At 35.9% G+C, this 27,329-nt stretch overlaps 1 protein-coding gene across 4 annotated transcripts in view; it reads left to right on the top strand.

Moving 5' to 3' along the window:
• TSC22D2 (TSC22 domain family member 2) overlaps positions 1 to 27,329 on the top strand; it is a 47,862-nt gene continuing 20,533 nt past the window's right edge. Inside the window, exons 1-3 of one of the 4 annotated variants that reach the window (XR_002482646.1) lie at positions 1 to 2,332; positions 13,872 to 13,943; positions 24,610 to 24,768. Coding sequence is in view for 3 of the 4 variants with exons in the window: in XM_008069886.1 (XP_008068077.1) it covers positions 393 to 2,332; positions 13,872 to 13,943 (2,012 nt within the window). In the remaining variant the exon portion in view is untranslated. The remainder of the gene's footprint in view (positions 2,333 to 13,871; positions 13,944 to 24,609; positions 24,769 to 27,329) is intronic. The other 3 variants (XM_008069886.1, XM_021718501.1, XM_021718502.1) reach the window with 3 other exon arrangements.

Genomic DNA, 27,329 nt, shown 5'->3' with positions numbered 1-27,329 from the left:
GCCTGCTGACCGCGCCGAGCGCCGAGCTGGACTGACCACGGCGGCCCGGGGAGGGAGAGGAAGCAGCCGGCCCGCCCCTGGACTCGCGCGCTCGCCGCCGCCGAGGGGATTGAGCTGAGGCGCCGCGGCCGCGGGAGCTGAGAGGAAGGAGGAGCCGCCGCGGGACTGTGCCGGGGCAGAGCCGAGAGACCGACTCGGAGAAGGCAGCGGAGAGGAGGATGTCTCGCCGAGCGGCCGGCGCCCGGATCAGCCCGTGACTCCTGCAGCGGCGGGCCTCAGACCCCAGCGCCGACTCGGACTTTGTCTGTGGGGGCCCGTGCTCTGCCCTCCCCGGCCTCCGGCGGGATCCCAGAGGAGCCGGCGTGCCCCTCTGCCCTCCAGCCTTCTTCACCATGTCCAAGATGCCGGCCAAGAAGAAGAGCTGCTTCCAGATCACCAGTGTCACCACGGCCCAGGTGGCCACCAGCATCACCGAGGACACCGAGAGCCTGGACGACCCGGACGAGTCACGCACGGAGGACGTGTCCTCCGAGATTTTCGACGTCTCCCGGGCCACGGATTATGGCCCCGAGGAGGTCTGCGAGCGCAGCTCCTCCGAAGAGACGCTCAACAACGTTGGGGATGCAGAGACTCCCGGGACCGTCTCCCCAAACCTCCCCCTGGATGGGCAGCTGGCGGCCGCGGCGGCCGCTCCCGCCAACGGAGGAGGAGTCATTTCGGCCCGGAGCGTGGCTGGGGCGCTCGCCAGTACCCTGGCCGCGGCTGCCACCTCGGCCCCCGCCCCCGGGGCACCCGGCGGCCCCCCGGTCGCGGGCTCGTCCGCCGGCGCGGGAGCTGCAGCCCCATCGCAGCCTCCTGCCACTTGTAGTTCCCGTTTTCGCGTGATCAAGCTGGACCACGGGAGCGGGGAGCCCTATCGACGCGGCCGATGGACGTGTATGGAATACTATGAGCGGGATTCAGACAGCAGCGTCCTGACGAGGTCCGGGGATTGCATTAGACACAGCAGTACTTTTGATCAGACTGCAGAGCGGGACAGTGGCCTGGGCGCCACCGGAGGGTCGGTGGTGGTAGTGGTGGCCTCCATGCAGGGGGCGCACGGGCCCGACTCGGGAACTGACAGCTCTTTGACTGCTGTGTCACAGCTACCCCCGTCGGAGAAAATGAGCCAGCCCACTCCGGCCCAGCCGCCGAGTTTTAGCGTTGGGCAGCCACAGCCGCCGCCGCCCGTAGGTGGGGCTGTGGCTCAAAGCTCGGCTCCGCTGCCGCCGTTCCCGGGAGCCGCGGCCGGGCCGCAGCCAATGATGGCAGCCGCTCCGCCAAGCCAGCCCCAGGGAACGGGTCCCGGCGGACAGGGTCTGCAGCAGACGAATGTAACCCTGGCGCCGCCGGCCCTGTCCCTGCCTCCGCAGCCGGGCCCGGTCGTCGGCGCTTCGGCAACGCCGCAGCCCCAGCAGTTCGCGTATCCCCAGCCTCCGATACCGCCGGGGCATTTGCTGCCCGTCCAGCCCTCCATGCAGAGTGAGTACCTGCAGCAGCACGTGCCCGGCCTGCAGCCGCCGAGCCCCGCGCAGCCCTCGTCCACCGGCGCGGGAGCAAGCCCCGCCATGGCGGCCAGCCTTCCCGTGGGCACCGGCCAGAATGCCTCCTCAGTGGGCGCGCAGATCTTGGGCGCGTCTTCCCAGCCCAGTGAGGCCGTGGCCCCCGCGCAAGGCGGGCAGGCTGCGCCTTGTCAGCCGGCCGGAGTGCCCCCGGCTGCTGTGGGAGGCGTGGTGCAGCCGTGCTTGGGTCCTGCCGGGGCTGGGCAGCCCCAATCTGTGCCTCCGCCGCAGATGGGTGGCAGTGGTCAGCTGTCAGCCGTACCTGGTGGCCCTCACGCCGTGGTGCCCGGAGTTCCAAACGTGCCTGCACCCGTGCCCGCTCCAAGCGTGCCTAGTGTGTCTACCACTTCTGTTACTATGCCAAATGTACCCGCGCCTCTGGCCCAGTCGCAGCCGCTGAGCAGCCATACGCCAGTCAGGAGCAGCAGCGTAATTCAGCACGTTGGGCTGCCCTTAGCTCAAGGCACACACAGTGCACCAACAAGTCTACCACAGTCTGACCCAAGCCAGTTTCAGACTCAGACCCAGCCTTTAGTCGGGCAAGTTGACGATGCTAGAAGAAAATCAGAACCCCTACCTCAACCGCCACTTTCTCTTCTTGCTGAAAATAAGCCTGTTGTGAAGCCTCCTGTTGCAGATGCCCTGGCAAACCCCCTTCAGTTAACACCTATGAACAGTCTGGCCACCTCTGTGTTCAGCATAGCTATTCCTGTTGATGGCGATGAAGACAGGTATGGAGATCTTTATTTTAAATTTTTGATAGAAATGCTTGACCAGCATCGTAACTTAGGATGCAACTTTGGGAGATTTCTTTTTTTAATTGAGGCCCTTAGCATTTTTAAATATAAAACTTAGGTTGTGTCCAGTAAAGTTGATTCAGATTGGCGATGTAAAAGTGTGTAAAGAGTGAATTGGTCTTGTCACAGTTGTCTAAAAGCACTAAAATGGGTAGGGATGCAACATTGTTTATTCAAAAAGGTAAACGTTAGCTTAATTCTCACAATTCAAAGGTGGTAGCTTGTACATATTGCTCCCAAAGGATTTTCTTTCTTAGGTAGCAATCACACTTGAACACTTAATGTGGAGAGTTTTGTCAGTGTGAGTTTTGAGACTGAGGTATAAAATTATTTACAAATTCACTTTCTGGAAAGCCAGAAGCCTTCTAGTGGGGTGAACAAAAATCCATGTCAGGAATCTCCTCCAGTGTATCCTGAAAGGCTGGAGAGAGAATGGTGAATTGCCAAATCCAGCTTTGAAGATCATACAGTATTTAGTTCAGTCTTTTAATAAAGGGTGTAAAAGGTCACGAGGCTTCCCAGCAACTTCTCTAAGACACTTTTTTTCCTTTAGTTAAGCAAAAAAATGTATTGGAAAGATGTTTTTATCTTTCATAAGTCTTTTTGCTGTAGGAAAGAGGGGAAGGTATAAAAGAGATTCTTTAAGCAATAAAAGCTATAGTTATTGAAATTAAGCATAATTTTATAGTGAAAGTATAAATGTCAATACTTGGCTCCCTGTATTTAGGGATCTTTTTTTATTGGTTTAAATGAAAATTGGTGTATTGCTACACCAGTTCTACAACAGCTGATGTTTGGTTTTTGGTTGATGAGAATTTTTAGTAGTTTTGAGGAAATGTCATATGGAAATTTGGCATATATATTGCAAATGTTTTAAAACTGATTTGTTACAATGTTTTAAAATTACATTTAAAATTTACAAAAAAGTTTCAGGTATTTTATAGCTAAACATTTGCTTACTGGGGTTTTTGTTTTGAGAGAGGTTAGTTTTAGCTGTTTTTAAAAAATCAAAACTAACTTTATAGTTTTCTAGAATAATTGGTATGTAGAAAAATACAATGAGGTAATGTTAAAGCTTTCTCTTCTATGTTTCTTCTGAGTTCCTTCACATTTTTTTACTTAACTTTCTATTTCTAATTAACCTTGTATTTTTGTTATATGCTTCTGTTGCTTTGAAAATTGCTCACTGAAATTCCATCTTCTCTGCTTTTTGTAATTCAAAGTTCATCTTTTTTTGTAGGTGACTTGCTTATGGGAGTCTTTCTTCTATTTGAGAACTCTTAGAGACTACCACGTGTTCATAAGTGAGCTCAGCTAGCTAGTCATTGAGAAATTTTATATGGATGAAACTACTAAGTAAAGAAACTGATTCCACAGGCCACTCAGAAAAATGTTTCCACTTTTATAGTTACCATTTTCACACATTAGGGGCACATCTAAAATGCAGATTGAGTTTATTTTTTTCACCTTTGGTGATAATCAACAAGCGTCTTCCCTTTTCTAGCTGCCATAAGCCAATGTTTTTCTGTTGAGTTGGTAAATAACCTTTTGCTTATCTCTGCTTCTGTATACTGCCCCATATCTTTTCAGTAAATAACTGGTTTCCTGACTCCCCCCCATACACATACACCCTTGTGAATGAAGAATATATTTTCCCTTTCTTCATACCCCTCTCAGTTTACAGCATATATGATTAAATTATTCAGAACTTTAATATGATGATATGGCATGAAGCAGAGTTCTCTTGACAAATGGAAACTCTGAGATGTATTCTTAGTGTATGACCTCAAAATGTGTTTATTTCTCCTCTTAGTACCGAAAGTTAGTAATCTGAAGAATCTTATTTCCAAACTTGTATATGTTTGAACTACAGATACTACTGTATCGATGGTCTATCAATTGCAATCGTTAATTCAGTGCAGGAGTTTTGATGTGTGTACAGTCCTATTTTAAACATGACTTTTTCCTCCCTAACCCCAATCTTTTAAAATCTACCTCGCTTATCAAATGGCATTTCTGATTTTTGTTATGTCTTTCATTGGTTTTTAATTTAACATGCTAGTTTCCAAGATGTAATCTTACACATTTGACTGTTTTGACACTGGACCAATATACCTGGTGAAGGAATAAATCCATTAAGTAGAAATATTACTTTTTTAAAAAATGGAAAGCCTTTGTAAAAGAGAGGGCATTTTAAAATTTTTTGTTTGAAATTAAATAACACAGTTTTTCAGGCACACGTTCAAATTACTGTGATGAGTGATCTTCTGAGGAAACAGTACTAAGAATTTTAATTTTAATATGGTGATTGGGCTTGCCTTCTTAAATTCAGATCTGCATACAGTTTGATGTGCAGTCATTCAAATGTGAAACAAAACTATTTAAAGTGAGACGTTTTTAGTAATTATGACTTAAACTTTGTGAATAGGTTGACACATTTCAGATCCTAAGGAAATATTTGTAAATAAGATGTTTGCTTTTTTTAAAAAAAGTGAGTAAACACAGTCATTTCTTTGAGAAAGGGAAGGAAGATGGGAGAATAACAAAGATTAAGGTGGTTTAGATTAATGCATTGAAACTCTTACCTTGTGACTTTTGTTCCATTGCCTAGTACAAGGCCCTGTATAGGCTCGGTTTTGAGATAATTTATATTAAAGAACCAGGTCTAATATTAATACATCTTAATACCAAACTTTTAAAAGGCTGATGGTTGTATATGCAAAAACTTCTCAATTAGCATTGCCTATTGATCTTGTGCTATTAATATAAAGTTTATATATCTTTCTAGTTATTCTCATTAGAAGGCTTATGGTCAGTTGTTGAGTCTCTTCAAGTTGGTTTTGTGTAAACTGGATGTAATGATGGTTAAAAATGGAGTTCATTTAAAAATGCATAGCTGTCAAGCGCTATGGCCCAAGCCTGTAATCCCAGCACTTTGGGAGGCTGAGGCAGGAGGATTGCTTGAGCCCAGGAGTTCGATACCAACCTGGGCAACATAGTAAGGCTTCCTCCATACAAAAAGTAAGACAGATTAGCTGGGCATTGTGGCACACACCTGTAGTCCCAGTTACTTGGAAGGCTGAGGCAGAAGAATTGCCTGAGCCCAGGAGGTCAAAGCTTGGTGAGCTGTGATTGTGCCACAACACTCCAGCCTGGGCACCAGAGTGGAGACTCCAACCCAAAAAAAGAAACAAACAGAAAAGACCAAAAAAAGTCTAGACACTTTTACAGTGAATGTTACAAAATTTGTTTAAACTACCTACACACTTAACAAACTCCTTTTCTGTAAATGAGATGAAGTGTAAAATATTACTGGCCCTTTTGGGAAAGGAACACAGTGCAGATCGCTTTCCATAGATAGCTGACCAATGTGAACTCTGCAGGCTGCATTCCAGGAACTCTTATGAATGGCTACAGTTGTGAACTATCATCTGCTGCTGAAAGACTGTAAAAAACCTGATTTTAAGTATTCTGTGGTGGCAAACATCTCTATATCTTGTTAATGGCTTTATTTGTGTAGTTTGCTAATGACTACTGATAAAGCATTATAAAGTGTGGGTGTTAAGTGGTGTGTCCTGGAATGTACTATAAATACAAATTTTGTTTGTACATTTGAATATACTTTAAACGAAGTTCTACTCTTTTTTTTTTCTTGAAGTTTTAAGTGAGAAGACTAAGTAAATGTGTACCAGGAGGCAGAGCTGTCCATTTTTGCTGTAAAACCTATAGGTACAAAGTCTCACTGCATTTAAGTATTTAAAAATGGAAGCCTCTTACTTGAATCTCTATTTCTTGGGAGCTTACATTTATCTATTGAATTGTGGGTATAATTTTGTTCTTTTAGCTTTACAGTTGATGTGTAAATCATATATTAGATACCATCTTATGCCCATCTACATCTTGGAAAGTGTATTCTTACTGAGGAGTTAGTAATAAAAATATAAAATATATGCGATAATGTTGTTTAGTATAAAAACTGATATTGGTGCATTGATCAGGGGTGCCACACTGATTATTGAAATATACTTTATTCATAATCATGACTTTAAATAAAGAAGGTTATAAATTTCCCAAAAAGGCTTATTATTTTCCCTCAACTGAGCTATATATCAGCAGGAGTGTGGTCTTTTATCTTTACAGTGACACATGTTTAAAATTTTGTGAACTAAATCATATAGGCCAAACATTGGTTAATTTTTTAGAAATCATAAGGACTTGTCTGTGCGTGGATAATACAGATTCCAAGTCACTATTTTAGTAACACTTTTTAAAAAAATTTCCTGTAGGAGAAGGGAGGGTATGAGATCACCCTTGAACTAAGTCACCTTTATGAGAAATCGTTTTATATAGGACTGGTAGTAGAGGTATATATGTTCTCTACTTGATAATAAATGTAATACCAATCCATTTGTTCTTTAAGAATTCTGATAACACTAATTTGGAAATAGTCAAATATGCTACTGGATTCATGTATCTGGTACTTGCTAATTTGGAATGGGAGTGTTTCTGTACCAGAAGAGAGATCAGAAGCATTCATACTGTTTAGTAGCCTTCAGTAACAAAGAGCAGCCCACCAATCAGATGGTAAAGAAAACAAAATGAATCTCATTCCTAATAGAGAAATGGTAGATAAGAGTGTGTAAAAGGATTCTGACTTTTTTTTTTCTTAAAATGGTAGGAGTTGGGGTTGGGGGAGTATAAAGTGATAGTAGATAACCAAGAGGGAAGAAAATATTGTGGAATGACATGAAACATGGTCTCCAAAGGAATAGGAACACTTGTTAATAGTGAGGAACAATGTTCTAATTCCTTCTTTGAATAATTGTTTTAGACCAGAATGTATTTCCTTTTCTGAAGAGATACTGTTTATTTCTTAATTGCATTACTCATTAAATAAACTTAAGTATGGCTGAGCATGGTGGCTTACTTGTAACCCCAGTGCTTTGGGAGGCTGAGCTGGGAGTATTGTCTGAGGCAAGGAGTTTGAGACCAGTCCTGGGCAACATAACAAGACCCTGTCTCTCAAAAACAAAAAACAAAACAAAACAAAAACTTAAGTATGAGGAAGGAGAGGCTTTACAAAAGCTGGTCTGTCTAGTTAAATGTCACTTGAATGATGTTCCCTGTTTAATTTCTTATCAATGGGAAGAGCAGATTTTTGATAAGAAATATTGTTGACAGTATTTAAGGACTATATGCAGCAAAACTCCTGAATTAGAATAAATTATTTAAGCTTATGGTTCTTCTTTATACTAAACAAATGGGCTTGTTATTTGGGCCTGCTATTTTAGATGGTATAATACTAATTACGCATCTGCAAAGAATATGCATACCTGAATCATCAGTGTCATGTCCTTGCACAACAATTCTTAAACATACCAAAGTACTCAATATTTGTTATATTCTTACTCTGGCATTGCTTAGGGCAAAAATTGAGTCTCCCTTGCATCATTCCTATACATCATTCCATGATTTTAGTAAATATACTTTGATACACTTGAAATTTGGCTTGGTAATATTAAAGATATATTGATAGGCTGCATTTTATATGAAAACATGTACATAATTTCTACTTTTAAATCAGGTGAATTAAATTTCATTTAGGTGGCTCTGGATTGTTTACCTCTCAAATTTAAAGCCCCAAAACAGATTTAAGTAGTTTGATTTATTTTTACCCAAAATAGCATTTGTTTAAAAAATAAAGCTCCTATCCTTTTAACTTGTACATTTCTGTATGATGGTTAGTTGAAAATTATGCAGATAATTGAGTTAATAATTTTATTAGTGTTCACCTAGGGTCATATACCTTAACTATTACAGTAGGCAATACAAATACGTGAAGTCTAAATGTTAAATTACTGACGGCCTCCTTTCCCATAAGATTTTACTAAAATTTGACCAAATAGTATTGCTCTGTAGAAGACAGTTTGTGATTAATGTGTCAATTATTATAAATAATGCTGGTGCATTTTTAATGTTTAAGCTGTTCTTCATTATTATATAACTTACTTATTATAACTGTGAATAAAGGGTTCCTAAAGTAAAGCTTAAAGACCAGTAGTTTCTAAAGTAGAATTTTAATTTAGTTTTACTAAGTGCTTTTGGTATATGGTCTGCCTAACCTTTTAAAACAAAACAAAAAAAAGGGAGGGAAACTCTTTTGATCAAATAAACCCAATAGTGTGTTTAATTATGTATTAACATATCATATGAGTGACCATTACAGAAAGACAGTAGAGACATACATATCTGGGCTAAAATCCAGCTATGCCACATATTTGAAGCATTTGATTTTGAGCTTAATTGCTTAACTCTCTGGTTTTCCTATATGAAAAATGAGGATAATACCTACCTTGGAGAGTTTGAAAGGTTTAAATGAGGGTGCAAGAAATTTATGAACAATCCATAACATAAGACAACATGTATGACAAACATACACCTCAGAAATGTTAGTATGTCAATGTCCAGACTGCTCTTGCAGATCACCTCTTGACATGCTATAAAGAATAGCAAGAGTTGACCATTTTAATTTTAAAGTTTAATTGTATGTTATGGATGTAGCCAGAGAAAAGGAGATGTTATTTTAGTCCATAGAAGTCATGATATGTAAGAAGGACAGCAAAAAGTAGATTTTGAGACTTGGACAAATTTTAAGCTACCTTCCAGTCCTGTGTATATGAGGCCATACGTTTAGACATGTTTCATGAGAGAGCTACCAACTTAAACTTTCCTCTTGTCAAACCCCTTTCCTGCCACTAGTTATTGTGTGATAATAAATAAGATTTGCAAATACTCATTAAGTAGGTTGAATTCTTAAGAAAACTTTTAAAACAACATTGTGTTAGTTATTCAGCTTTCGTTGTGCTGAGTAGTGATCACTGGGATACAGAAATAAGACTCTGCTGCCCTTCAAGGTCTCAGGCTATATGAAAATGTTAATCACGTGTATACTTTGATATATATTGTGGCTCTGATGCTGTAATATAAGGTGCTAATGGGAACGGTTTGGGACATCAGATCAGTTTGGTATTGGGCGGTAGTAGTTAGACTGACTTCCATTTGAAAATTATTCTCTGCATAGGTAATATATTAATATAGTTCATAACTCAAAATACATAAAATAATATAAATGGAAGGCCTCTCTGCCACCTGTCTTCCAGTCACCTAGTTTCAGTCCTCAGAAGCAACCCGTTATTACTTGTGCATTCTTCTGAGGGCTAACTCTTGAACTGAATATTAAAAGTCATTCAGATTATGTCATTGATAAGGGAAGGGCATGGTTTTCCAAGTGAGGTAGAAGACATTTTGTATAATGCTATGGAAAGGTGAGAATATGTCATGTCTGAAAAATGATATTAATTTGACGAGAACCAGAATGAAGGGCTTAAGTATCAGGGTAAGAAATTTAGATTTTTTAATAAGCTTATGGTTACTTTTAAAGGTGCTTCTAGAAGCTTTTATTGTTAAAATATCATTCTGGAAGTGTTAAAATAACATATCTTAGAACCATTTCAGTACCCTTTTTAGAGATTGTTGTATTTTAAATAATCTTGTGATAAGGTTGTGTTTAGGGAATGCCTTAAGGAGCACTGAGTCCGAAAAATCAGACTCCTCCTCCAGTGACGTGCTAACTACTTTGGTACAACTAACTGAATATTCTGTTTGCCTCAGTATTACCTTGATGATGACAAACGTTTGGTACATATTAAGATACTCTACTAAAATTTGATTTTCATGCGTCATATATTTGAAATTTGTAGTCCAATATTAAACACAAAGCACACTTATGTCAGGCCCTGTGTATATAATGTATTCTCATTTGATCTTTTCATCAGCCTCTAAGACTGTTTTTTTCCCCTTTTTTAGGATTAAGGAAACAATCTCTGAGAATTTGAGTATTAAATTAAGTGACAAAGCATAGACTCATATTCAGACCTTCAACCCCAAAGCCAGTGCATTTAGATATTCTTAGAGTTAGAAGTTTATTACTTGGTAGACAATAAGATGGAAGGACGGAAAAGCTATTGTAGACACTGATGGTGCTGTATTGTAACACTTAACTAAAAAATATATATATTTTTAAAAATAATTTAAAATCCCCCAGATAATAATCTTGAAGATGGCCTTTGTTGATCTTACTATTTCCCTGGTTTCTATTTAAAGATCTCTGAAGTTGCATTTTGGCATAGATAAGAGGTGTTCACTGAGTTCAGGGCTCATGCACCTCATGCTTTCCTTCAGCAATGCTTGTAGCTTAGTTTGGTGGTATGGGATATATGTGTGGTTTTCCTCCCTGTTACACTTAGATACCCTACAAAGATAGTATCTTGCTAAAGCAGATACACATGTCACATACTTTGAGTCACTTTCCGATGTACTACTTTCATGTATTTGGAAATTAACATGACACTATTTAGTATATAAAGTCAGTGAGAAAAGAATATATTTTGTCCATTAATTTTGAAAAATGTCTACAAATAGGAAAACCGCATTTTCATTTAGGTGACTGAAATAAATTCAGTATAAACCACATGTCAGTCTTCCTAAGAATTGCTTCATTGACTGTACATTTAGAATGATAGTACATTAGCGTCAGATAAATTGTAGAAAACTGTTTTCAAATTTTAGTTCTTGGATGGAAGATAATTTGTGATCAAAGCCTCATAAAATTCAACATTGTAATAAAATTTTAAATTGCAATTGCCTCTTGATGCTTTCAGGTTTCATAGACAGTAACCTTGAAATGATCCTATTAATAGCGTTTTCCTTGGGTTCTTAATCTCCTCAATTTTATGCCTTTCCAAAATAGAAATCTCTGATGATAAGGCCCAAAGTATTTACAAATGGCTCTTTTTCTTTCTGCCACCTTGATCGGGTAGGTTTCACAGACGTTATTTTATGCCTATTAATTAATGTTTTGGAACTAATTGTTGCTGTTTGCTAAAATTCCCTCAGTTTAGATACAGTTAAAGTATCTTAGAAACAAGCAATTTCATGTCTTATAATAAGGCTGTCTAAATTTTTATCCTTAGAATCTAGATTATTTAGAATTTTCTGTAGTACACAGATTGTATAACTCCAAATGGCTTCTTCATTTTCATTATATATAGGAGTGATTGTTAATTGTCAGCTTTTGCAACTTAAGTGAATTCTAAAATGTTCTAAAAATTTTAGGTCCATTTATAGTATCTTACTTCAGGTCCTTTTCACATTCTAAGATTTACTACTAACTGCAAATATGTTCTTTTCTCACTTTTACACTTGACTTACAATAAGTATTTCACTATTATGCTGTAAAATTGCTGGAATTTCATAAGTCATATGATTTTATTTGGAACCAACTTATTTGGCATGTGAATTTTGCTTAAATTAAATATTTGCATTTCCAAATTCTAAGGATTTAAAGTTTAATGTTCTTTTAAAGAATGTCATCCTTGTAAATATATTGTGATTACTCATTAATGAATTTTTAATTCCAGACTTACAGAATAACTTCCAAGTTTACTCTTTGTATTTTCTTGTATTTACTGCTATCTTCTTTGCGTCACTTCATTAAATTTGAGTTCTCTAAACAGGCCTGATGAGGATAGCAAACTAGATCCCATATAGTCCTGGGCAGGCCTGGTTTAAGAAAGAAAGCCAAATTGAGTTTTCACTTGGCACAGTTGGTTTCCATTTGATTTGGCAGACTGATTTCTAAGTAGAGTGAAAAAAGTTACCTGACAAAAATATCCTAAGGGGGTATAAGCATTAAATAAACAGTAGTTAGAAGCCTCTTAAGCTTTTCTTGTTATTAGCAGGTCTAATTAGTGCCTTTGATTGCCTTAGACCTAGCTAAGAAAAAAGCAGAGAAAGGGTTAAAAGAAAAGAAAGGCCAGCCTGGGCAACATAGCAAGACCTTGTCTCTACAAAAATTCAAAAAATTAGGTAGGCGTGGTGGCGCATACCTGTGGTCCCAGGTACTTGGGAGGCTGAGACTGAAAGATCTCCTGAGTAAGGGAAGTAAAGGCTCTGTTGAGCCATGATCATGCCACTGTACTCCAGCCTGGTTGGCAGAGTGCAACCTTGACTCAAAAAAAAAAAAAAAAAAAAAAAAAAAGAGTAGAAAGAAGTTGAAGTAGGGCAAGTAACAAGACATACACATATTAAAGACTCCAGATTAAACAGCTGCTTTGGTGATACTCTGGCATCTAGTTTTGGATAACTCAAGAGGTAACTGCTGGTTACGTTTTAAAAATGCCTTCTGAAAAATAATTTTTAAAACTTCAATATGTAATACAACTTAATGAATCCTAATTGGAGGTTTGAAATGGAATTCTCTTGTGTATTTGCATTGTTTGGTGATCATTGTTACTAGATTGCTATTCCAGTGGATCTTGGAAATAGTTTTATTGTTACCTCTGTCTGACCCAGTTTTCTCATCTATGAGATGGGAATAATAATGGTACCTACCCTCTTGGATAGGGTCGTTCTCAGAATTCAGTTAACAAATGTAAAGTGCTTAGAATAGTGTTTGGTATATAATAAGCACTTATATTCTTAGCTGCTGCTTTTATTCTTCTACAGCATGGGCTAAGAATTTTAAAAGTAGTGTGATGTGGTTTTTATTTCTCCCAGACGTGTAGGTCGGTGTGGGGGGTGACTATGGAAGTTTGCTGAGAGGGAAAAAGCAGTTTTGTCAAGTTTAGTTCCTGTGAAACCATTCCTAAGATATGAGGTATATTGTACATACTGGGAACTTGCCCAGATGAGCCTATCATTTAAGATTCTGTGGTGATGGCCCTAGGGAATGTGTCCCTAGGGAATGGTAAAAATGAATGGTAATTATGGTAAGTAGGCTTTTACCCCTTAAAAGAGTCACTGTACTAATGCAAGAAGTTAGAAAGCTGCCAAACAATTGCAGCACCATTTTTTGTCCTAACCCAGTGAAACCACAGAAAAATAAATGAATTTTGAAGGTGGAAGTGTGTCAAGTTCAACTCGGGAAAGAACTCATCATTGTTCATTATCCAACCCTTCCCAATTTTAACAGAGCCTTAGAATAAATTTTACATACATGAAGGTATAGCTTATTTTACGTAAATTTTCTACCTGAAAATAGCTTTGTTAAGCTGCTAACTCAATAGATGTTTATTTAGGCATCTAATATAGAATAATGTTGATTGGGCTCTGAATTAGTCACATTTTTATATATATATACACACACTCAAACTTGGATGCTCCTTGGTATTTAGTTTTTCTGTATTACTCCTTTAGTTTAGAACTATGATCCTGAATCATTGCTGAAGGATTTTGTCCAGTTTTCAGTTTCCGAGTGTTGTTTTAAGCAAGTTTATGTGTTTTTTCTTCTTTTTTATTAAAACAGTTATGCTGTATTCAAAAACTGAAGTCTTCCAGCTTTTTAAAAATTTTTAAGTAGTGATTTTACTGTACATTCTCAACCTCATTTCCATTTGATTCTCGGATCTCACAGGAATCCTTCAACTGCTTTCTACCAAGCGTTCCATTTGAACACGTTTCAGGAATCAAAGAGCCTCTGGGATAGGTATGAATACTTACATATGGAATGCATACATGCAGAAGTGTATGCATGAAATGCTTTGCACTGTACTGGTTTCTCGTCATTAAAACTGATCTTTATTTGTTATTTTATGGGGGGAAATCACATGGTATTTAGCATGGGACAAAGCAGCAAAATAAACCAAAAGAACAATCTGTATTTTATATAGAGAATAACCGTGCTTTTCTTTTTACTGCATCTTGTGCATTTGGAGTATATTTATATTTTGAAGGATTTAGATATTCTATTGAATTTTGATATAAAATAGCTACCTTAATTTAATATGAAAATATATTCTATAAAATAAACTGTAGTTATTTTAAATTTTATGCTATTTTATATGGTTACTCTGTAAAAGCCACTGTGACTCAAAGCAAAATATTTTTTCAAAGTAAAAAATTGGAGGAGGGACAAAACTAAGGTACCGAAGTAGTTTTGGCAAGAAACTTTAACATCAAATTTGTTTGCTAGAATTTACTAGATCTGCGAGTCCCTAAAACAGTTTGCTTTCTCACAGAAATGCTGTATAGATTTTATTTTTAACTTTTAAAACTATAGAATGAAGCCTTAGAGTTCATTTATGGCAAAAGATACTTTGGTTTATCTTTCTGCTTAACACACTTTTTAAGTAGTGTATGCTCTGTTCAATTATTTTGCTGAATATTTATTAGCCCTCCATCGTTTTATGTTTAATTAAATAGGAGTTGAGCGCAAACAGTGTTTTAAAAATTCACATAAAAGCTTGTTAGATTCTTTTAACTCTGCCTGGCAACGCATTTGTGTCTTTTGGCATAATTCTGGGTAATACTTATGAACTCAAACTCCATCTCTTTTATTAGAAAAGAGTATTTTTAAGTGCATGTACATGTCACGTAAGACATGTTCTACATTGCCTAGAAATGCTGAGTCCTTTTAATTCTTAGACTTGATTTGCTTCTGTGTGTCACTCTAGGTAAATTTTCTAACAAGGTATCTTTTTGATGATGTGTTCATTACTTAACCAAAAATCGGTCTTAAAATAGTTACTTTTAGAACAAAAAGTTTTAAAATTTGTAGTACCTTGTTTATAAAATAAATTTTTAAGTAATTCTACTGTAGCCATATAAATTAATGCATAAATGTAAATTATGGCATGAAACAAACATGAAGGTTTATTCATCCAAATAGAATACCAGATACAGCAAGAATGTGAATACTTTGGGGTGTGATTTATTAGTTTCCCTTAGAAAAAGGAAAAATGGCACTTTATTTAGAAATGTAATAAGAGTAGTTGTCAAATGTATGGTAATTTATTTCAAGTAGCTTGCTTTGTGTGCTGCTATAATATTAATATGAATGGCATATATTATTTTCATCAAAAACAGTATAGGAAGATTTGAACTTTATTTTTATAATTTGAATCTAATATTAAAAGATTTCTTTTGTTTCATTATAAAACAACCATAAAAGTTGCCTGCACATCATTTGCTGTTATGGCTAAATGCTCCTTATCTGTTCTCTTTTTTAGATATCATAAACTTTAAGGTATCAGAAATGAGACAAGTTGCTGTATCTTTAGTTTCTCATGCATTGAAAGTATTTTCTCTTTTCCTGGGAGCATGTTGTCCAGAGCCAAAGACGTTAATAGATACTTGTCTATAGTGTGTTAGTGCCAGAATATAATCAGAATGTATATTCTCGATGAGCCATTCTTCACTGTAAGTTAGCCTTGTTGGTGCCAAGGTAACAAGCCCAACCCAGTAGAAACTGACTAGTGGTTTCCTTTGAACTTTTTGACTAGCAAATTAAATTTTAAATTGAGAGGAGCAATAATGGCTAGCTTTATTCACTCTAACATCTACAGCTTCAGTTGGCAAATAGCTACAGGCTTGTTAATAGGTGTATCAGCTAATAAAGTGTGGGACCGTTTATTCATTGGGTGGAAGATTTGTGTATGTTAAGCTTCAAAACTATTAAATATTTTGACTTTGTTTGTTTTGGACCTTACCAAATTACCTTGTACATTTTGGACTAAAATAATAAATTTAGGATTAATTTTTATTTTACTAATTTGGCAAATAAGTATTTTGCAGAAGCCTCTTTCATGACCTCTTCATGTCCTCTTCCAGTCATTCCCCTCCTTATCCTAACTTCTCATGTTTTGCGTAAGTAGAATCATACACTACCTATTTTGTGTCTAACCTCTTTCCGCCAGTATTATATTTGCAATTCATCTGTATAGTCTGTGTGGTCCTGCATAGTTGTAGATCTGAACTATGTAATTTTAAAGAATCACTCAAGTGGGTTACTTGTGGGTTGGATATTGTTATTGGTTAAATGTTCTCTCCTAATAATTATATATACATAACTTGAGGATAGCTACCTGAGCCATTCTGTAACCAACCCAAGTATATTCCCTACTTATTTGTACTTAGCATAATTTATTATCTGATTACGTTTCAACCCTTTCCACTTAAAGACATCTATTAGAGGATAATCCAAGAAGCTAAAAATGAAAGTATAGCTTTTTAATGAACCATCACCTTTTAAGACTTTTTCTTCCTTCTTTCCGCCTTTACTTCATTTCTCTCTCTCTTCCTCCTTTCTTTTTTTTTAAGTGTTTAATTTGAAATGTTAGATTTAAAGTTATAAAAATAATATTGAGGGTTTTTCTATATCCTCCTCCTAGCTTCCCCTGATGTTAGTATTTTGTACAACCTTAGTACAATTATCAAAGTTAGGAAATTAACACTGATACAATTCTATTAATTACAGATCTTATTTTACTTTTACAGAGTGTTTTGCTTTTTTAAGTATATTTTTCTCTGTTCCAGAATTCACTTTAAGATCCCATATTGTATTTAGTCATTGTATCTTCCACATTAATCTTTAACATAGGACTCTTTCTTTATTAAACATATTTTAGAGGGTACCAAGTCTGGCTTTAATGGTGTGAAGATGCAGTTAACTAAGGTTGCCTCCAAACTTTCACTGTTTCTTGTAGTGTTAACTACAGTTGCTATTCTCATGTGACTCTTGTATTACAGTATACAAATGTTTCCATCAGTAGCTTAATCTTAAGTGGAGGTGAACCAGGGTAGGAGGGGCAGGTAATCAGGGCACCTTGAGGATCTGATGAAAGCTGTATATATTCTCTCCAAAGCTAATCCTTGCATCTCAGATTTAGATGAAAACTTAAGGACATGGTTATGTTTTGATAACATTAAAGCAAGGAAGTGATAATTGTTATTGGATGACAGCATTTGTAAATTTAACCATCTGAAGCATGTACAGAAATTGAGAAATTGAAAGAACTTATATTTAAATTCAAGGAGATTGAAACCTAGGTTGAGTAGGTTTAGTAAAAGATAATATGTTGGTTGGCTACATTTTATAGTATTGGTTAGCAAGCGACAGGGTTGCCACAAAAGCTAATGTAATTTTAGCAGTGTTTATAGATATGAAGTAAATAGGAAATGATAGTGACAGACCTATTCTACTTCATTTCTGCAGGATAGGATAGTTACTTTAAATACAAAATTAACTAGAAAACCTACTTTCTTTATACCTCAACATACAGGTATGTCAACAGGCAGACTTGCACTTGTTTACTGAAAGTAAATGGACCCCCTGTGAAATGATCTTGCCATCAGTAGAAATAATAAAGTTGTCTTCATGTCTGTTAATCAACTATGTTGAGTTTGAGCAAAGTTTAGATTTAATTACTTTTAAAATGTCTACTCTGAGGAGTTTTATTCCCCTCACTTAGTTCTAAATGGAAAAGAAGAGATAAATACAAGCACTAGAATTGAACTCCTTTACTTCCCTTTTGTTATTGTTTGCCATGATTATTTAAGGTTTTAGCAAATCTTAAAGAACTCTTATTTTCTTACGGAATGGAAGGGTAACAAACTATTCTGCTTTACTAGGAAAGAATTCCATGATCGGAGGTAGTAAGTAGGGAAACTAATGGAGCTTCCCTCCAAAGAAGAGGAGGGACAGTAAGCTTATTTGGAAATGAGAGTGACCATAGATGATGGTAGTAAATGAAGCCCCCACAAATAACTAGGCACTATCAGCAGCAACTTAAAAACTGAGAATCCTTCATTTCCAGGTGCCAAGCGGAGGTAAAGTAGCCCATGGGAAAAAAATTACTCATATGTTACAAACTGACAGAGAAATTTAAGAGGATTAACTTCATTCAGTATACATACATGGCATCTGTCTAGGTCGTAATCATAGAACCACAGGGAAAACAGGATCTCAAAAGTTTTTAAAAGCCACAATGTATAGTGATGAAATTGATACTCACAAAGTCTATGTCAAATTCTTGCTGATGTAGAAATAAGAGTAGTATGTAGGAAGGAAATACAGTTGTAAGCAGAGTGTAGTAAATGTAGGTCATTGGGTTTTAGTGAAAGATGAAAGAAGGCCACATAAAACTCTTTGAAACTTGTGCCTTCAGTTTTCAGAAAAGCTACTTGGGAATTTCAGTAAAGTATTAGATGCTTGGTCATATTATAAAGTAGTGTCTTTAACAATGTATGTTTGTCCCAAGTTATAGACACTTGGCATTTAAAGATTTCCTGTTTCTATTTTAAGTGGTACTCTTAGAGATCACCTTTCCCAACCAGAAGATTAAAACCTTAATATTTCACTCTTGTAGGGTAATTCAGAATTAAACTAAGGGAGACTATCTGAAAAATTTGCAATTATTTGACTCAGCAAAAGTTCACTGACTGTCTCATATAAGAAAATACGAGAAGAAACAAAATTAGTAAGATTTAGTATGTTTTTAATGAACTCAGTCCTAATATGGAAAAAGATAGATAAATATATTACCACATATTTGAAAGTGATAACTATCCTATAAAATTCAAGCACTTCATGCCTCTCAAGTACAACTGAAAGGATTGATCAAAGCTCCTTCAGGAGGTGGCTTTTGAGTTGGAAACTGAAAGGTGGGAAGAATTTGGTCATGCAAAGTTAAGGGAAAAAAAGTAAGGGAAAGGGAACATTCCAATGAGAGGAAATACTGTGAACCATTGTGAAAGTCAGGGCTTATGTAAGGATAGTTAAATTTGACTCGTATATAACATATTTGAAGAAAAGAAAGGTTAGATTGGATAGAAACCAAATATTCTAGAAAGGTATTGAAGGTCTGAATTAGGCAATGGAGATGAGGTTGAAGAGTTAGCAAAAGGTTGGAATTACAGGATTTTATAACTGACTGGAGATAATAGGGAAGTAGTCAAACAAGACTCCAAAGTGTCAGACTTAATTGAGAGAATGCTGATACTAAGTATTAGTGAAATTGGTTTGGGGAAGGAGAAAGTGGTGAGATTTTGTTTTCAGCTATTTTTTGATGAATTGAAGAGCTACTGTAATTAAGGTGAAAATATTTGGGGTGCAAACTGCAGACTTGCAGCTTGGTAGAGAGATTAAGGGTACAAGACATTGTAGAATCTTTTATTTTATTAGAGTGCAAGCTTTAGGAAAGGCCAAGGTTGCCAGAGAGCAGAGTAGGGTAAAAGGGTCAACCCACTGCCTTGGGCAATAGCACCTGCGGTGAGAGAACAGGAGAAAGTCTGAAGAGGATGAGTGATCTTAAAGATTAGAGCATTCTGTGGATTTATTTGCCAACCAAGAAGATAAAATGTTTGAATCTTTATTTTGAAATAATTTCAGATTTACAGAAAAAAATGCAAGAATGGTACAAAGAACTTCAACAGTCCTACCAAGATTCAATGTTAACATTTTGTCATATTTGCTTTATCATTTCAACAAATTATTTTAGGAACCACTTAAAGCTATGTTGCAAATATCATATCCATTTAACCTCAAATAACTTCAGCATATGTTTTCTAAGAAGATTGTTCTCTTGCACCAACAATATAATTAACAAATTCAGGGCATTTTTTTTTTTTTTTTTGAGTCGGAGTCTCACTCTGTCACCCAGACTGGAGTGCAGTGGTCGCTCCTGGCCACCGCAGCCTCGACCTGCTGGGCTCTGGCAATCCTTCGGCCTCAGCCTTCCGAGTAGGTGGAATTACAGGCATGTGCTACCACGCCCGGCTGATTTTTTATTTATCTATTTATTGTAGAGATGAAGTCTCGCCAAGTTGCCCAGGTGGGTCTCGAACCTGCTGGCTCAGGCAATCCACTCACCTCAGCCTCCCAAGGTGCAGGATTACAGGCTGAGCCACTGAGCCCGGCTGGCATTTAATACTGATGTGCTATTATCTGATATGAATATACAGTTCATATTCAGATTTTGCCAATCGTCCCAATAATGCCCTTCAAAACCAATTTTTACCTGATCCAAGAGCCAGTATAGGATCATACATTACATTTGTTAAACACCTTTTTTCCCCTTTTGTGTTACTTATAGATACATGAGTACTTTACTTGGTTTCCTATAGGATTGTTTAAAATTTAAATATTCACCCAAAAAACTGGAAAAAAAAATGTTCCTGCCTAGTTATTGTGTATTTGGGGGATTGAGAGGCAAGGAAGTACTGCCTAAAATCCATCTGAGATGGGGAATTTTTATAAGGGAAAATCTTTTATTTCTCAAAGTTTTGGGTGGAGGAAGCAAGAGAGAACATTTGGATATTAATGTATGTCCCTTAGAATAGAAATTGAGGTATATGTGTATGCTGTTTTTTATGAACATATGTATTAAGTTGAAATTTAAAATATTTTGAGTTGGAAAGACAATTTGAAGACATTTTTACATCACCACTTAGGTTTACAGGTGATGTATTGTTATCCTTTATATTGTATCCTCTTAGTTTTATTTTGACAGTTGTATTAAGTGGCCTGTTTGCTGCCAGATTTTTAACCACAGATCTGTATCTCATTGTTTGAAATGGTGTTTCACTGAATCCTATACATTTCTTCTCTTTTAGCTTTTCTGTGACTAGTCTATGTGGGACACCTGACATACTGACATCTATTTTCAACACATTACCAGACTTCAGAGTTGGTGATGGGAAGTTGTTTAACTTCTCACCCATCATTGTATGTGCTTCTATTCATATGTTTACCATCTTCCTCTTTAGTTATTTAATAAATTTCTCAACCTCTGTTACCCTAACCTACTCTGAGAGATTGTGATAGTTTTTTTCAGAGTGAAATTTGAGAACAGTTTTAAAAATGGGAATTGCTGGCAAGATCTCTTTATTATTTTTTAAAATTTGTTTATCTTATTTTCAACCAAATAGGTATTTTCTAGCGATAGCAAGGTGTTGAGAATATATGTAACCTTTATCCTAGAAACCAGAAACGTCTTTGTACATATGAACCTAGTAATAAGAAGGTATATTTTCCCTAGTCCTATACGTTATTGGGAGGGGAACACGGAGGGAAAAGAGTTGTTTGGAACATACTGTCTTTAGCTAATCCTACTCTTTCTGTTCATTGGTCTTCAGAAAATTTTTGTGCTCATTTACAGTAGCTGTTTCTATTTTAGGTACTTTTGTTTTAAGAAACGAGTTATCAGCTCTTTTAAAAGCATAATATATGATGATGTCTTAAATATATCTCTTTTGTGTTGGCTGTTAGTAATAAGCTCAGAATCAGATATGCAGCTTTCTGTTAACAAAGCATGAAGGTGTTTATTACATATATTTGAGTATTATGGCCTCTCCTAACTTTGATTTTCCATTTGTATCTTCTCCCCCACCTTTAATTTCAATACCTTTTTATTTTATTTTCTATCTTTTATAAACTTTCTACCTCCTTTGAAAGGATGAAGTTTATAAATCATTTGAGAATAAGCATATGTTAAAAAATACCAATAGCCTATCTTCTTAGAGATAGCTTCTTTTTCAAAGCTGTATTAGTGAAATTCTTTAAGATATGTATTTTGTTTCTTCTACCAATAGGTGCATTTGATATATAATATACTAAACACTATATATGTATTTTCATATGCATGTCTATTAGTTTTTAGCATAACTGATTATGTCTCAAACTATATCTTGGATCAACCAAATATACAAGGTTTCTAGTAATTGTGTATTATGTGTTTTTTCTATATTTCTTGGAACATACTGTCTTTCTAGCAGTTTTATTCTGTTAGGTACATTTGGGCTAATTTTTTAAATAAGTTTATCTTTGATATTTCTAAGCTCATTTCCCAATGCATAATCTGTGGAATGGCTATGTATACTTTTTGGAGGGCATACAGGGTTGCCCCATTTTCCCCCTTTATCTGTTAAAAAATAAACATTTCTGACCCAAGTATTGGTTTATTATGGGTAGGATTTTTCAAAAAAGTGTAGTGAACCTTTTTGAACAGGGTGAAAATATGGCTAAGTTAGTGAATAATCTTATAAAAGTTTTAGAATTTTTTTAGAAAGTGAAATCTTGTATTAAGCTAAGCCACATTCATTCAAAAAGCAAGTTTAAGAACACTTGTAAACTTGTTTAATTTAGAATATCAATTTTCAAATATTACCTGGAAATTTCAAGTCATACACCTTTTTGCCTCCCTGTTCACTATTTTTATCTATTAATAAAGATTTTTCCATAAAATAAAGCTGGCTAAATAATGGTAAACTTAAGTCTAGTTCTTGCTGGACTGTACTATAAGAATTTTAGTAACACAATCTCAGTTAAATGAGTTTTCCTCCTCACAAAATGAAATGATAAATAACTATAGGAAATGTTCAGGATTTGGTTTTGGTAGCAGTATTGCCATTCAAGATTATGATTGATATATTAGTATAGCTTTCTAATTAAATACTCATTTTTAGGAAAAATTCTAATTTTAAGTTAATTTTAAAGGGTATCTGATTAGTCTTAACTCTATTCATCTGTGAGCACTTGAGTTACCCAATTTTATTTCAGATTTTTAATGTTAGAATTTAATGATTTAAACTCTTCAAATAGATCCCTGTACTTGGTAACAACCAATTTTGAAAATGCATGCTTGGGAAAATTTTGATATAGAAGTTTGTATCTTAAAATGTGTGTGGCTCATAAGTCCTCAATTTACCATACATTTGTATAATGCATACACGCTTAAAAATTTTTTTTCCATAAACTTCATAGTAAAACAGCTGCTTTATGTGGCTGGTTTAAATTTTGTCCTCCAAAAAGGCTTTCCAGGCATTTACCATAACAATGCTTGTTTGTAGGCAGGCCCTTTTAACAGAGGGTCAAGCAGTCTTTCATGATCAGCTCATCAAAGCCTTGCGGACAAGCAGATTATCAGCATTATAGATACATATCTCAGAAAGTATTTACTAAATATGACTGTGTATTGTGTCTTCTCCTTGGATTTATCTCACAAAAAGGTAAATCATCAAAATAAACATTTAAAAAATTATGGTAGCATTTTGGTTGCCAGGAGATGAGAGTTATGTTAAAACTTTCTAAAAACATTTGGTAATATGTTAATGAAATGACCACAACTTTAAACTCTTACTTCTTGTTCTCATAAATATGGATTTTTACCTTCACCAGGTGATTACATTATAAGGCTATATTTTGATAGAAAACAAAGTAAAGATGTATGATTTCACTGAAGTCAAATGTGTTGTGAGATTACATTTGGAAAGGTTTTATTTGTGAATTGGAAAAATCCTGATAGTTTTTCAGATTGCGTGAGAGACTTTTAAGTGACTGTGTGTAATGGAAAAGTTCCATTGAAAGTTAAAATCTGTAACAGCATAACCCTGCCTGTACATTTGGGTCAAATATCTGTTGAGATAGCTGCAGAGTTTCCTTTACAATGCTGTCTTTGAGTTTTCTATAGCTTTGTACATATTGATCTTCCTCAGTAAGGGCCTTTTTCTTTTCCCTCTCCTTTGCCCCATTAATGTCGTTTTATTTAGGGGATTAACTTAAGTAAAACCATGATTACAAATCTATGAGTGGTTGCCTTTTCTGTGAATTACTGGCAACTAACAATATGAGTATACATTCTTATCAGACAAAATATTAATGTTATTACTCTTCAGGGATTAAAATAGATGCCCAATTGAAAGCTTTCTGGTAAAAATTTAATAAATTTAAGATCATATTTTTAATGAAGTGATTTGTCATTAATAAATCTCCCTACCCCCAATTTTCTTCTATGCCCACACACAGATGAACAGTAAGGACACTGCTGAACAAGACACATTGTTATGTCTATTACACAAAAAACATAATAAAATTTTATTCTTGCCATCATTTTGTTTATTTTCCAAATCAGGGGGTAGTGAAGACAGACTTAAGCGTTAGGCATAAAAACTGAATTCTGCTTTAAGCTCTTCAGTGATTGGTATAGATTGTTAACTGATCCAGCCACCTGTGCTGTATAAGTCTAGAAACTCCTATATGGATATGGACCAAACAGTAGAACTCAGATGCCATTCTACAGGATTACAAAACTGTCTATATCAGGTTATGGTGTTAAATCATAATTTTTGGATTGTGATCTTAAACCTTTAATTGGTTCCATTTCTACATGTCTCTTTACTAACAAATATTTCTGATGGCCTGAAAGTCCATGTTGAAATTTAAAGTTTGAAGTATCCAGATAAAATATGAAATTATCTTACATTTTTTTAAGTACAAAATATCAGTTGTGTAATCATGGTGAAACATACAATTTTGCTATAAAAGATTTTTAAAGGCTATTTGATTAAAACACTTATTTACTTAAACTCTTTGCTAGAATTTTTTTTAGAATTCAGCATCGGAGGAGGAATGTGACATAATAATGATCGAAAGCCGAAAGTTTAAAAGTTGTGATGCCCTCACATGGTTGGAGGGTTATTCTAGCTTCTAAGGACTGAATGTTGTCCACAAGAGTGTCTCATCAGGTCATAAATTGGTAAGACTTAATGGATTAGATTTTATGTATTATACCTGATGTTATTGTATTGAGATGACTATTTATGAACAAAATGAGCACATTGTATAACTAAGAGTATAGTATTAAATATAAGTTAAAACTTGGAATTTGAAATATTTGGAGTATTTCAAAGTCTCATGAGGCTGAAGGCCAGTCTTTGCAGTGGTGTTTAGTAAATACATCAATTTTAAAAAGAGAGTGGAATCCTGTATTATAGTAAGATTACTTAAATATTGATTTTGCATCTGTAGATGCTTACAATATAGTAAAAAGCTCTAAATACCTTTTAGTTCTTATATCAGGAGATATTTGAGAAATAATATATTAATATTTTCTAAAAAAATGCAGTTCAAATCAATTTTATTGCTTTGGGGGTTTTATTTTCTTAATAAAAGGCTTTTTTTCTAAATGTCTCCAAAATAAAGCCAAGAAAATTTTCTCAGTTCTTACATTGAGAAAACCTAGGATGCCTGTATCATATGAAAATAATATATTAGAAGTCAATATACTTTTTTGTATATTCTGAAAATTAATTTCCTTTCAGAATTGCATTCTGCTTAGAAAAGTAAATTTAACTTGTTTTGTGCACTGTTTTATTTTGCTTTGTTTTACACAGCTGTATTTTGTAGGGAGGAGCTCTTAGAATAATAGATTTTAACTCAGGATAAGATCTTAAGAATCTTCAATCTGAAGATGATCAGATTGTGTAGATAAAGAAAAGGAGTCTGGGTTAAAGTTATATCCAAGGTCATACAGTTATAGAATTAATATTTTCATTAAAATGTGGTACATATTTCCTGCAAGTCTATCAAAAGTTATTTGAAATTATTCCAAAAAAGCCAGAAGATATGGTTGCTATCAGTTTAAAAGGCCACTATATCTGTTTCCAACTTTATCCTTAACCAGAGGCATGGTTTTTTTTCCACTTACATACACACACTCATACCCATTCTGTCTTTTGAATAATATTTTAAATCGTTTCTGATAATGGTCTTCCATGACTTGGTTCATCATATTCCATAAGCTTAAGTTTATTAAACCAGTAATTGTGATCAATGGTAGTCTGGAAGGAAGTACAAAAATTAGTAACAGTTATCTCTTATTCTATGTACTTTTCTGTTTTCTATAATAAATTTACATAACTTTGGTAATCAGGAAAATAATTTCTAATTTCTCTAGTGTAGGATATCCATATTTAGTAGTCCATGGTTGGGCTTCAGGGGATCATGAACCCTGTGGAATTTGGGGTAGAATTTTTTGTGTGTTGTTTTCTGTAGAAGGTTCAGAGCATTTGTCAGATTTTCAAAAACAAATAACTTTGCTAGTGACTGTTTTGTGTCTAAAGGACAAGTCTTATTAGACACACGTATGTAAAGAAAATTTTTACAAGTACATTGGCCCTGTAACTCTTACTGATACTTATGCAAGGCTAGGTTATTAAAAATGCCCATTGGACTGATGGGACAAATCAGGGCCTAGCCACAGTTAGTTTAGGAATTTCTTAGTCAATCTCTGTGTGCAAGTATTGATTGAATTTCTCTGCAGAGTAGTTGTACTTTGGCTACTGAGTAGTTACTGTGTGTCAGGCACTGTGCTAAATATTTTTGGCATATTATCTCATTTAATTTTTACAACAGTCATATAGATGTTATTAATATCCTCAATTTACAGAGAAGGGAACTGAAAGCCTAGAGGAGTTTGGTAACTTGCTCAAGTCACATAGTCATTTAGTGGTGGAGCTAGGATTCAAGTTTTGTTTTTGTGTTCTGTCACCTGAGCTTAATGGGTATGCTGGTGTGCAGACAACCCTATCTTTTAAAGCATTTGCCAAAAAATAAATATCGAAAGTTCTTACTGTCTAAGAGTAAGTGTTAATTACACTAGAAATAATGTAATGTCTAAGAATAAGTATTAATTATATTAGAAAATGCTATTCAAATTTAATACTTAAAGTTATAAGCAAATGTGGTTTTTTGTTGTTTTTTAGAAAAGTTCTTAGTATTTAGAATAGTTCTATATATTGAGAGTAATAACTCATCCTTTAACACTTAGGGTGTATAAATAGCAAATACTACAAGACAATTTAAAAAGCTGCTCTGAATCCGGGTACCATGCCTCATGCCTGTAATGCTAGCACTTTGGGAGGCCCAGGTGGGAAAGTTACTTGAACCCAGGACTTCAAGACCAGCATGGGCAACATAATGAGACTTTGTCTCTACTTAAAAAAAAAAAAAAAAAAAAAGACTGCTTTGAGCTACAAATATTTATTGGGATAGTGAAATATATTGCATGTAATAAATGCTATATGAGAGTTTCCCATTTTGCTCTTAATTGTAAATAAGTCTATTGAGAAACCTCTTTTGTAACTACTTTTAAGGCATTTATCAGACCAAAAAAAAATTTTTTTTGATACGTGGTTTTTAAAAAATCTAGCACCCACTTTATGCATATCTTTTTTGTTTAATTTTACTCTCAGATGAGCTCCAAACCTTGTAACCTTTTTCCTTTACTTAAGTATTTATAATGAAGTTCTTTGTGTC

This window comes from Carlito syrichta, unplaced genomic scaffold, assembly GCF_000164805.1.
Source record: "Carlito syrichta isolate Samal-C Ts95f unplaced genomic scaffold, Tarsius_syrichta-2.0.1 Scaffold312301, whole genome shotgun sequence".
NCBI lineage: Eukaryota > Metazoa > Chordata > Mammalia > Primates > Tarsiidae > Carlito > Carlito syrichta.
Note: the sequence above shows the minus strand (reverse complement) of the source record. Positions and strands in the feature narration are given on the sequence as shown.